Consider the following 12,298-nt stretch of genomic DNA (forward strand, 5'->3'; position numbering starts at 1 on the left):
TTGTTGAAAATGGGTCGGGTAGTTTATTTAAAAGGGGGTATATCTAGACCTTTTCAAATAGTTTAGGGGTATATTTGACCCTTTTTCAATGCCACGTGGTAATGTAAAAATGATGTGGCAATTTCATTTGGCGTTTAACGCCCATAAGGGAATATCTAGACGAAAAGTTGGACGGCGAGGGCACAAGTGAGCCAAACTTTAAACGAGGGGTATATCTAGACCTTTTCGAATAGTTTAGGGGCATATTTGACCATTTTCCCTTTTAAAAATATTTATTATATATATTTTAAGTCGTATTTTATTTGTTAAGATTTTGTCAATAAATATTTTTAAAATATCAATATAAAATCAAGTCTAACTTCTTTACGTATCTTTTACATTTTAGGGCCATTAGTCCACTAAATTTTCTCATTAGCCCAAGCTTATTACTCCATTATAACTCTGAATCTTTGACCTCTTCTACTTTTATTTTTATGCCTAATTTTCCACTTCTCCTTTATTGTCTTGTTTATGAAAATCGTGATCATGTAATGTTCTTTGCTCGGATGAATCTTATGAATGTTGTATCTTGACTATTATGTTTTTGTTTTGTAAATATTCACTAAAGTATATATGTGTAATTCATGAATGAATTTCTGTATGTATTGATGTCGTGTTCATTAGACATTCAACGTTCGTACTCTTTCTAAGAGGACAATGTTATTCATTTTTTGGTTGAAGGGCCAACCCGTGGCCCGCTTAGGATTGGATTGGATTGCTATTTTACAGGCCCTTTAATTAAAAGGGCCAGCCCGTCTCAATCCATTTTACTCTCTAGCCCATTAGGGTTGGATTGAATTGGATCAGCCCATTTCAACAGCTCTACCTCCAAGGCTACAAAATTCTTAAAATATTCTTTTTATAAATAGATTCCTCACAGTTTATTACAAGTAGACAAATAAAATGGCCTCCATTCTTTAACAATTAGCAATAGGTGTGTTCTGTTTAAATGTTTGTATAGTGCATTTACATTCAATGAATAGAAATATTTTTTTTATTTGGAATTTTTCTAGTTATGTTTGATCATTTTTTTATTTTGGAATTGAAATGTATTTTTAAAAGAAATATGAAATATGATTTAAACGAAGTTCTTAAAAAAAATTATGATAGTTTTGAAGGAAAAAAATTTAAAAGTAAAAAAAAAAAAAAGAGAATAGAGTTTCGACTATTTTCCAAATTTCAAATACAACTTAAAATTATTTCACGGTCAAATATTGATTTTTAAAAAATGATTTTTTTTTAAAAATAATTATTTTTTTATGGCTCAACGTCTTTATTCTTTTCGACCCATAAATTTCAAATAAAATAAAAAGTACTCCCCCTATCTCTATTTATCTATCTAATTTTAACATGATACATCTATTAAAAATAATAATTAATATAATAAATTTATCATTTTATCTTTATTAATTTATAAAATTCCAAAATCAATTTACTAAGTTCAAACTTGTCGAAAAACTTACCAGTAAAAAGGGGACCGGAGGAGTATATTTGGAATGTTTCGCCATTACCTACAAATTTGGTTGTTTTAAATGGTCCCACGCAATGTGACACTTGCCAAATTTAGACGCAGATTCACCAAATTGGTCTCAATGTAAAGGAAGTCAAAGAAGCGAGTGAGTAACCTATAAGATCGAATCTGTTCGTCTTCTCAAATCTTGAAGGTGAACAAAGCGAAGAAAGACAAAGAAGAATGGGATCAATAGCGAAAAAGGGTCTCCAACAGTACTTGCTACAGCTTCAGCAACACCCTTTACGAACAAAGGTCAAACCTTTTACCCAATTTCTTTACCAATCTTTTTTGTTTTTCTTTTCAACTTTTTTTTTTTTTGATTTGTGAAGAGGGGTTTTGGGATATTTTGAATTGTTTGCTTAATTGTGATGTGGGTCTTATTTAATTTGTCGAGAAGTTGCTACTTTGATACAAAGATTTCATCTTTTTCTTCTGCATTTTCTTGAAGTTTTTCCCAACTTTTCTGAAGTTTTAGCAGAATTAGTACTGGAATAATCTATGATAGTTGAATCCTTGATGGCAGGCAATAACGGCGGGAGTGTTGTCGGCGATCAGTGATATAGTGGCTCAGAAGATCACTGGCATTCAGAAACTTCAAGTCAGACGCCTTCTTCTCAAAGTGGTACGGTTCCTCTACCTTCTATTTGCAGAGGTTTATATTTCGAGTACTAAAAAAGAACATTTATGGTATAATGGAGGTCATAATTGCAATTTGTAAGCACTCCCATGGTTCCATTTACGTATCTGAGCTTGGGTACGACTTTTGTAAATTTCATGATGCTTTTAACAAAAAATTTTCCTTCGATTCAGAAAGAAGTGTCAGTGAAGTTTCATATACTGGCCTGAGTGCCTCATGTTTGGTTTAGAGGTTCGCTGTCTGTATCTTTTCATAAAAAATCTGCTTGGTTCTGTAACACTAGTACACTACCTTAGACCCCAGTCTCTTTCATTGCTTTTCTGATGATGGTGGTAACCAGCCAGTTTATGTGCATCTACTAATACTCTAGGCAGCCTGATATAACCCATAATTACTTGTATTTGTAAACCTGTCCATCAAGGTTAGAAAATAGAACAAACACTCAATGTTGCAGCTTGGATTTGAACTCCTATGCCTCGACTACTCAGCCTTAAACCATGATGTCTTTTATGTAATACCAAGTACAGATCAATTTTAGCCTCTTAAGTGCATCAGGTACGGAAACTAAATATAAAAAGCAAACTAATGCAGTGTCAACATGCTCTTTGGCTTGGATGGAAGTGGTAAGTTTGCTTTTAAAATGTAACCCAGGGCAATATGATCAGCTTTTCTCAAATTTTTCTTAAAATGACATGATTAACATGCCGAAGAGAGTGCTTTATTTTTTTTGTTCTAGAGAATCCCAACCCAATCTCTTTTGCATATTTCGGTTGTGCCCATCTAGGGTTGAATGGGTTAGGTTTAATTTCAGATTCTAGTGTTTCTTCTAAATGAAAATTTTACAACTTACGGGAAGAAGTGTTTTGGTTATGAGCCACAAAGGATGTTACAGATATATTTCTTCTTGTGCGTGAAATCTCTTTACTCATACTGGTCCTACTGCACAAAGGCTTCTGCACTGAGTATTGGGACGGTAGCCTCTGTTTTTTTTTTATAACCGAGAAATCCGTCTGTGACCCGCCCTTTGGACCAATCTGTTGCGTTAAAGAGGTGCTATTTCTGGCTAATCCTTTAATTTTCTATTTAGATTGTCAAGTCCTAAAACTGGAGTGGGATCTTTGAAGTTAGAACTGTAGCATGTGGAATATTATTACTTGTCACACCACTGACCTAGGAAATTAGGAGTCAGAAGAAAGGTAAGTGTTTCAAAAAATTGACAACTAACTAGTATGGAATTCTGCTTGAAATAGCTTCAATATCTTGAGTTGCTTTGAAGATTTGTCTTTGAGGTTTGAGAATCCGGATACTGAGCAAGTAGTTGCCAGTGAGCATACAAAGTTAAAGTTCATCTCCTGGCTAACTTTAGTCACAACGAGTGAATGGATATAGAGGATTCATACAACCGACCCCAACTAGCTTGTTATTTAGGCGGAATTGTTGTCGGTGTAGGTTAAGTTTAGTTGCAATTCTGTGTCAATTTCAGGGTTGTTATTAACAATGCATGGCAAAATCATTTGATTCATTTGGTATCATTTGTTTCATATTCATCTACTTTGCGAATAAGTTGGTATTTGGGATGTCATCATCTGCTTTGCCTGTAACTACATGCAGCTTTTTGGTGTTGCCTATCTTGGACCATTTGGGCATTTTCTTCACTTATTACTGGACAAACTTTTCAAGGGGAAGAGAGACAAGAGTACAGTTGCCAAAAAGGTACTAACCCTCTCTTCTTTGGATGATTTTGTATGTTTCACAAAAATAGGATATGGTATCTTGTACATGGATGTTACACATTACCTTGTACTTTATGGATCTGATCTACCTCGTACGTGGATCTATATCAATAGAACTGCTTGACTGTATACTCATGACCTGGTAAATTGCTACACTTGCCTACTTGAAAGTTTCACTTGTTTATCGTTTTGCTAAATAATGTTACCAGATAGAGAAAGAAGTAAATAAGTAAATAAACAGTGAGCTGATAAATATACAAGAATGTGAACTTGCATTTTGATTATTTCAGGTGTTGCTGGAACAAATTACTTCGTCACCCTGGAATAACTTGCTTTTTATGGTTTACTATGGATTAGTTATTGAAAGTGAGTTTTTCTTTTGAGTTACCACTGCCTTTTAACATTCTGACATATAAACTATTGCGTGGTATACCATCACACCAAAACTCAACATCACGTTCTACAACTAAACGTTCAAGTAGACAAAAGTGTCCTTAAGCAATCAAATTAGGATTGTTATCTAAGAACTCAAAGGGCCTAATTATAGACATAACCTTCAATTTAAAAGTGTTACAACAGCAACAAACATTTTATTCATGTGGCAAAAAGAAAAAAGGGAAACAAAAGGTTAAAAACTATTGTTTTCTGGCCATCTTTTGAATTCAATTTTAGCAAAAGCATTTCATCTATAGAAACACATTGTTTTGTTACGAAAATTATTCAATTTGCACGTTCAAACAGTTTATCTCTTTAAACCCTTACAATTGTACAAAGCTTGATAAGGTACTTAGTTTTTGCCATGTGAGAGCCTCAAATCCTTTGTTTATGTTTCTAGTTTAATGAAAATTTTGCGTAATTATTTCCCATTTTTCTTCTTTTTCCCTTTGGACCTAGTGGGAAATATCCTCAAAATGAGCAGATTACTGAAAACAATCTCTACTTTACTTCAATGAGTGTTTTATTCAAATAATTATTTATATTATGTTTGGCTGGGGTAAAAAGAGAGACGGTGTGAGCAGAGGATGTTTAAAAAGAAAAGCGATATGGGGTTTTCTACACTTTTTTACTGACAAAGTAATAGAGGAGCTTTTGAACCCTCTGAAAGAGGGACTGAAGAAGTTGTAACACTCTTCCATAAACTAGTGAAAGGAGGATATATATCCTTATTACCTTCCATCCTATCCTAGAAACAATTAAAAGAGATGATGGATGCTCTATAAAAAGAAATTAAACCATGAGTTTCTCATTTCCTTACAAATTTCTTCTCCTTCGTCGAGCCATATTTAGTACAAGTTTTTGAAAGCTGCTGAAAGGGAGCTTAAGTTTGTTTACCTTCCATTAGCTAGAGGTATAATTATGTACACACAGAACAACAAATCTTACTGAATATTTAATATTATTTTGTATTTTGCACAGAGAGACCCTGGATCCAGGTGAAATCTAATATCAAGAGAGAATATCCAAAAGTGCAGTATACAGCGTGGGCGGTTAGTCAAATTTGCCCTCTCCCAAGTCCAATGTTTTTTGTTCTATTCTACGGTGAATGATAATTCTAATTATTGTTTATAAATGTGCAGTTTTGGCCAGTCGTTGGGTGGGTAAATCACTTGTATGTTCCGCTGCAATTAAGAGTAATCTTTCACAGCATTATTGCATGTTGCTGGTATGCACCACAATTTCCCTTCTTGTTACTGTTTCTGCTACTGTCAAACATGTTCCATATCTATGATTTCACAGTGTTGTAATGTTGTTAATGCTCTATGCTTTTTTATCGATTTGTAGGGGAATATTTTTGAATCTACGTGCTAGGTCGATGGTCTTGAAAAAAGCTTGAAATCTTCAAAGTTGATTCATGAACATGCATGGCAACATCTCCTTGTGTTAGTTGAATTGAAAATGGTAGCTTGGAATTGCTTATTTTGTTTTGATTTTCATGTTTTCGCTGATCCCTCATAACCAAGACAAAGTTCATCTAGTAATAAATTGGTTGTAATTGTCCTGTGTCATCGATCAAGTGCTAGGCAGAATGTTGCACACATGGTAATGTGAAAAGTTGTCAGTTCGAAAAAGTAACGCCCTTCAAATGTGACTCAAAAAAGCAAGATTGTGGCAAGAGATGACAGTGAATTATGTTTCACAATTCAACATTGTTAATGTAAAATTGAAACTGAGTTGCTGCTATCTGTATACCAAGTCCTGGATGGTTGGTGTTATTCATCATTGCCTAGTACACCATCTAAGTGCGCTTTTCTAAATTTTCTCAGACAATATTTTGGAATGTAAACATGAGAATTTCTCAAACTACTTTTCAACGTAAGCAATTTGATAATAGGTATTGTTTTTGGTCAATTAAACCTTTCAAATTATTTGTCATTTCAGAAAAAACGGAATATGATTTACATACACTGTTCCCCACCCCCAACCCTAAATTTACATTTTAGTGTTCGAATTAATAGGTTAGACATTTGAGGGAGAGATAAATAGTACCTCCCATAAATACATGAAATGAAGAAAATTTAACATTTGTTGGAAAACAAGTATGTGTATTGAGCTAGAATTTTATCTCAGGTAGTAAAAGGTCAACACGGTACACTAGTATAGAGCTGAACATGAGGTATATACACATAAAACAACTTTTAGGAAAGAAAAAACTGATGAGCTTTAGTATTTCAACAGTGGCTGGCTGGTATAAAAAATTTCTGATATTTGAAATATAGTTGAGTATATTTGACAGTCTTATTATATATTCATATCCCTCGAAATTTGAATCGACAAGTACTCATATTATATGTCCAAATTTGGATTTATTTCAATTTGTGAAACTACAGTATCCAAAAAAAATGCCTAATTAAAATCCACGTGATTTGAAAGAAAAAACAGCTACTCCGTGTTTCAATACATCTTTTGGTTCATGTTTTTGGAATTTTTTTCATGTGTTCTCATTAAAATTAATCATGTAAAATATGTCATTTCTTTTAATTATATATATTCACCTTAATAAATAGTAAAATTTCTATCTGAGGTTGATGCACATAATTAAAGGAGATGACATATTTTATGTGGTTAACTTAACTATACAATAGACAAATAAAAACACATGCAAAAGTTTATGTGCAATTTGATCACATGAAAACCAACTCAATAGACGAATGATAACACGCAAAATGGAACAAAACTTAATTCAAATCTCTAAATAAAATATCTTGAAAAATTTAGGAGAACGACTATGTATTAAGCCAAAAAAACAACACAAGGGGTTTGTTAACACGTACTCCTTCCTACATGGTGTGCTAATTCAGTATGGCTAATTCTCATCATTTTGCAACTCAGGTTGGTGTAATAATTTGATTGTGCCAAGGGAAAATAAAAAAAAGCATGATGGATTTTATCGAGAACAGATAGCTAATATCTGGTGGATAATTAAATACTTATTAGCATTGGATTTTTTTTGTATCAAATTATACAAAATTTATTATAATTAATTAAATTAAGTAATGATAGATGTTAACGAATCATGATTAGGTGTTAAAGAGATCTATGTACACATACATGCCACATAATTAATTTGGTTTAAATATCAGTTGCATAAAAGTTTTTTTACATGTTTGCTCAAAATAAATGTAACAACTAAATGATTGTAAATTGTATTTTTTTTTTCTCATCTATTTATTATTATATTGCTATTCGCAACTGATTGGTTAATAAAGTGAATCCACTTATATAATTTTTTTATTAACAAGAATAATTCTTAATTTGACGAAATTAATGTGGTTCACTCTTAATTATATTTATGCGAAGTATCATCACCCATGAAATACCTAATTGGATACACGGATTAAGAGTTGATCAAGGGTCTTAATTATATAATTTTGCTATATTGAAAGTCAATAAGAGTAAGTACAATGAGGCCTAGTAGCCAAAATAAGAAATAGTCTTCTTGGCCATATTATACCCATTCAATTCAAACTTTGAATAACGTAACATACTATTATTTCCCCTTTTTTTAATAATCCAGTCAAATCAATCTTATTTCTGTTAACTACTATCCCTATAATAATCTATATATACGTCCCATGTCCTGTCTTTTTATATCATAATAATCATAAATCAAAAACTCAACTTTGGGTTTTCTCTTGTTTGTTTTTTCAATCAATTAATATCAGTTGAAGTAACAAATACGATGACAATCGTTCTACAATCGTCAAATTTCTTGAATTCATCAACATCATGTAGAAGGGGATTTATTAGAGCGAATATTAATACCCCGAATAATCAGACATTTAAAATCTCTCTTCCTAGGCTTCAAAAAAGAGCTAGATTAGCACAGGAACAAGAGTTGATTAGTGTGTTCTCAACTAGTGGTAGCCCAATTGAGAAACAAATTAGCCCTTCAAGAAGAAGTGATCCTCTGGTGATCGAGAAGCTTTACGCGATTAAGGAGGCAATTGCGGATAGAGTGGAGATGCATAGAAATATTGGGGAACAGAGGAGTCAATGGAGCAGTATGCTTTTGACATCAATTAATGGGATTACTCTTGCTGCTGCTACGATGGTTGGAATTGCAGCTAGCAGTAGTGGTGATTCTGTTTTGGGATTAAAAATGTCATCCACTTTGATGTATTTGGCTGCTACTGGTATGTTGGTGGCCATGAACCAAATTCAACCATCCCAATTGGCTGAAGAACAAAGAAACGCAGCTAGGTTGTTTCAGGCTCTATATAACCAAATCGAAACAACTTTATCAATCGGTCACCCTTTGAGTATTGATGTCAAAGAAGCTATGGACAGAGTATTGGCTCTTGACAAGGCTTATCCATTACCTCTTCTTGGCTTAATGATAGAGAAATTTCCATCTTCTGTTGAACCTGCTGTTTGGTGGCCTCAACAACGTCGAAGGCAGCCTAAAAGGGTCAATGACAATTGGAATGGATGGAATGGTAAACTGGAGGAGGAAATGAAGGAAATAATGGGAGTATTAGGCAGAAAAGACCAAGAAGAATATATTAGGCTGGGGGAGAAGGCCTTGAAATTCAACAAGTTTTTAGCCATGTCCGGTCCATTGCTCACGGGCTTAGCAGCAGTTGGCTCTGCATTTGCAGATCATTCTCCTCATGGATCATGGGCAGCCATGCTTGGAATTGTTGGTGGCGCATTGGCAAGTGTAGTTAACACAGTAGAGCATGGTGGACAAGTTGGAATGGTATTTGAAATGTATAGGAGCAACGCCGGTTTCTTCCAGTACATGCAAGAATCTATTGAATCAAACTTGACAGAAACAGAAATGGAGAGAAGAGAAAATGGTGAGGTGTTTGAATTGAAGTTGGCTTTGAAATTAGGAAGGAGCTTATCAGATCTAAGAAATCTTGCTGCTGCTTCTTTATCAAAGGGAGAAGAAATCGACGAATTTGGGAGCAAGCTTTTCTAAGTTTTAACTGCTTAGTGTATAATGCAGTAGTACATATTAATGTTTATGCAAATAGGACTAACTCATTCTTTGTAAGGCCATCTTGCAAGTTGCACAGTAAATGGCAAGCTTGTTTGATTCTTACTAATTATTATTTTTGACTCTATACAAGAAATGAATTACTTGATCATTTATTGTCTTTCAATTTTTGACTCATTCTTTCCATTCAAATGTTGATTGCTTATAACAGTTTCTCAGGCCATCTTGCAAGCTTTAAATCGTTTGATGTTTTTTCTTATTTCTTGGCTCCATGAGAAATGAATCATCTCTTTAGTTCAAGTGGCTTTAATTATGCATTTGATAATGAGTGAACCAAAACAAAACCTGAGATCATGTGTGTTTAAGTAGTGATCAATCGAAGACTAAATTCGAAACTTTGAATAATAAAAAAGTGAGCTTGTGATCGACTGAGTTTTAAACTTAAAGGGCGAGGTAAAACTGCGACCTCTCTAACATAGGGCGGGCGGGTTAAAGAGAATGACTGACAGACTTTCACGTTGATAATTAACTTTGGAAGATGGGGAAGGAGGAGGGCTCAAGAAAGCGGGTCAAATCAAAGAAAACGGCAGACATGCTTCTAGTCTGACAAATATTTGAAGAAGAGCGGGCTAACGAGGATGGGCCAAAGGAATGACAACATGCTTTTACGCTGACAAATTTCTGAAGAAAAGGTGCTCATAATACCTTAGGTCAATCTCACATCGTGAAGGTCTTTATGAGGCATATTGTCAGTTCATGTAGTTTGTAAGTCATAACACAAGTTCACATGAACACTTTTGTGCTATAAATATACCAACAATGCGTATCATGAGCTCATGCTTTAGTCGTCAAGGTGTAGACTGTAGTGGTTGGTTGGGTAGTATATAGGGAGTAATATAATACCCCTCCAGTAAAAATGACAATATTTCTTAATTTAAATAATTTCTCATCTTAAACCGTTAAAAATGTATTTGACTGGTTCAACTAGGTTATCACCTTCAAATACCCCTACGGCTTGCCTATCAATGGATAAGCTTGAATTTGCAACTATTTGTATTGGAGAATTAAGTGTATACCTCATGAATTAGTAACAGTCCCCCTTTCCCCACCCCCACTTTATAAGAATTAAGAGTCTGCTATGATACCATGTGAAATTAGGTCTTACGCCTAACTCACACCTCCAAAAGCTAGCTCAAAAAGAGGAGGATTGCTCAAGCATTATAAGGAGTCCACTCATCTCATTAACCACCAATGTAGATTTTTTTTCTTTAACAAATTAGAGTCCCAAAACCTTAGATCGTGATTTGAATAATTAGGTAAAAAATTGAATTCTTGGTCTAAATGGGTTTTGAGGGGGTATTTTGGTCATAATAATCTTTTTTTTGAAATCCAACGTTTTCATTGATTTCGAAACATGTTTTATGAGGAATTTTCACTATTGGTTCGTGTTTATAGGATTCCTGATAAGTTTCGAGGGTCAAAAAGATATTTTAAAGGTTGCTAATCGATGCACACTTTTAGGGACAAAAAAATAGACTTTTATCGACGGAAGATCTCCATTGTTCTCTAAAGCAGGAGTACTGGATTTCTATTCGTACCGTCACTTTTCACGTTTTTTGTTAGCATTGATATAATTAATTGCAACTTCCTTCGTGTTATGTCCAGTCATATTTAAAAAATATATGATCAAAGTGAAAAAGATAAAATAACAAAATGGAATTGATTAATTATACTTCTCATCGCATATTACGTACGTAAAACTTAAATTTTGAAAATAAATATATGCAACTTATATGTTTATTTAACTCTTAAATTTAAATAATTACAATACGTTAGTATATAAATTCCTAAAATTATATATGTTGATCTTTATTAAAGTCAATGAGTTTAATATAAAGGTAAATAGAGTACTATAAAAAAATCAATCCTCCAATGCTATGAATGTAGTTCCAATTAAGCAATGGGTTCTTTAACCCTTTATATTCTTATAATATTATCAGTAAAATATGCCAGAATTAAGAGCATGAAACTACAAAAAGTGAATGAAAAGGGTAAAAAATGCCTTTAAATTATGTGAAATGAATAAAAATGTCCTATGTTTATGATTTGGTTCAAATTGTTCACGCCGTCAATATTTTGGTCCAAAAATGACCTTATTGTTATTTAATGGATCAAAAATGTTAATTTTCTAAATAAACATATTTTTTAACACATTTTTTTAAATAATATTTTTATAATTAGCAAATATTTATCATACTTCAATCCAAAAAAAATAAAAATTATTTATTATAATTTATTTTTATCGTTATATGAATAAAAATTAATGATGGATATACTATATTCTTATATATATGACATATATTATCGAAAGGGTAAAGTTATTCTATTTTAATTGATAAAATGAGATTAAGAAGGAAATAAATTTCCTACATTTTTTTTTGTTAAAGTAATTTTAAAAGAAAGAAAACAAGAATAGGGCTCTTAGTAATATTTTGGAAGAAGATGTGTTTAAAAAGAAAAGAAATAATATATATATATTCTGAAAAGAATATTTTTGACCCTTTAGTAACTATAGAGACATTTTTGGACCAAAGTATTAATAATATAAACATTTTTGAACTAAAATATTAACGGCAAAAGCATATTCGAACCAAACTATAAATAAAGAATATTTTTATTCATTTTACTTGGTTTAAGAGCATTTTTTTTATCCTTTTTCCCTTAATTTTGTATGGAGAGAAATGATGTATTGCCACCTCCCTTTTGATATCATCAATCATGGAGGCTGACGTATTACAATAGAGACCACCATGGGTCATGGGTGCGTTAGCTTTGAATATGAGAAAATAATGTAGTATAAGTAGTTTATTAGTAGAATAAATATTTATTTTTGATTATAATTAGTTAATTCAATAAAATGAAAATACATATTA

At 32.7% G+C, this 12,298-nt stretch overlaps 2 protein-coding genes across 2 annotated transcripts; both read left to right on the top strand.

Moving 5' to 3' along the window:
• Positions 1 to 1,561: 1,561 nt before the first annotated feature.
• LOC102603510 (peroxisomal membrane protein PMP22-like) lies at positions 1,562 to 6,142 on the top strand. The gene is made up of 7 exons (XM_006348077.2): positions 1,562 to 1,804; positions 2,076 to 2,174; positions 3,801 to 3,902; positions 4,213 to 4,288; positions 5,339 to 5,409; positions 5,500 to 5,585; positions 5,705 to 6,142. Exons 1-7 carry the CDS (start codon positions 1,733 to 1,735, stop codon positions 5,754 to 5,756), a joined length of 558 nt encoding a protein of 185 aa, XP_006348139.1. The 5' UTR covers positions 1,562 to 1,732; the 3' UTR covers positions 5,757 to 6,142.
• A 1,960-nt stretch (positions 6,143 to 8,102) lies between these two features.
• On the top strand, positions 8,103 to 9,347 carry LOC107060780 (probable F-box protein At4g22030). Its single transcript, XM_015309051.1, has one exon. It carries the CDS (start codon positions 8,103 to 8,105, stop codon positions 9,345 to 9,347), a length of 1,245 nt encoding a protein of 414 aa, XP_015164537.1.
• The last annotated feature ends 2,951 nt before the right edge of the window (positions 9,348 to 12,298 follow it).

This window comes from Solanum tuberosum, unplaced genomic scaffold (assembly GCF_000226075.1).
Source record: "Solanum tuberosum cultivar DM 1-3 516 R44 unplaced genomic scaffold, SolTub_3.0 scf00099, whole genome shotgun sequence".
NCBI lineage: Eukaryota > Viridiplantae > Streptophyta > Magnoliopsida > Solanales > Solanaceae > Solanum > Solanum tuberosum.

Excerpts from the sequence above, each read along its gene's own strand:
- LOC102603510 (XM_006348077.2), top strand. The coding sequence starts at position 1,733 with ATGGGATCAATAGCGAAAAAGGGTCTCCAACAGTACTTGCTACAGCTT. Across the intron at positions 1,805-2,075 it reads AACACCCTTTACGAACAAAG|GCAATAACGGCGGGAGTGTT; the intron begins GTCAAACCTTTT and ends CCTTGATGGCAG. Across the intron at positions 4,289-5,338 it reads CTATGGATTAGTTATTGAAA|AGAGACCCTGGATCCAGGTG; the intron begins GTGAGTTTTTCT and ends TATTTTGCACAG.
- LOC107060780 (XM_015309051.1), top strand. The coding sequence starts at position 8,103 with ATGACAATCGTTCTACAATCGTCAAATTTCTTGAATTCATCAACATCA.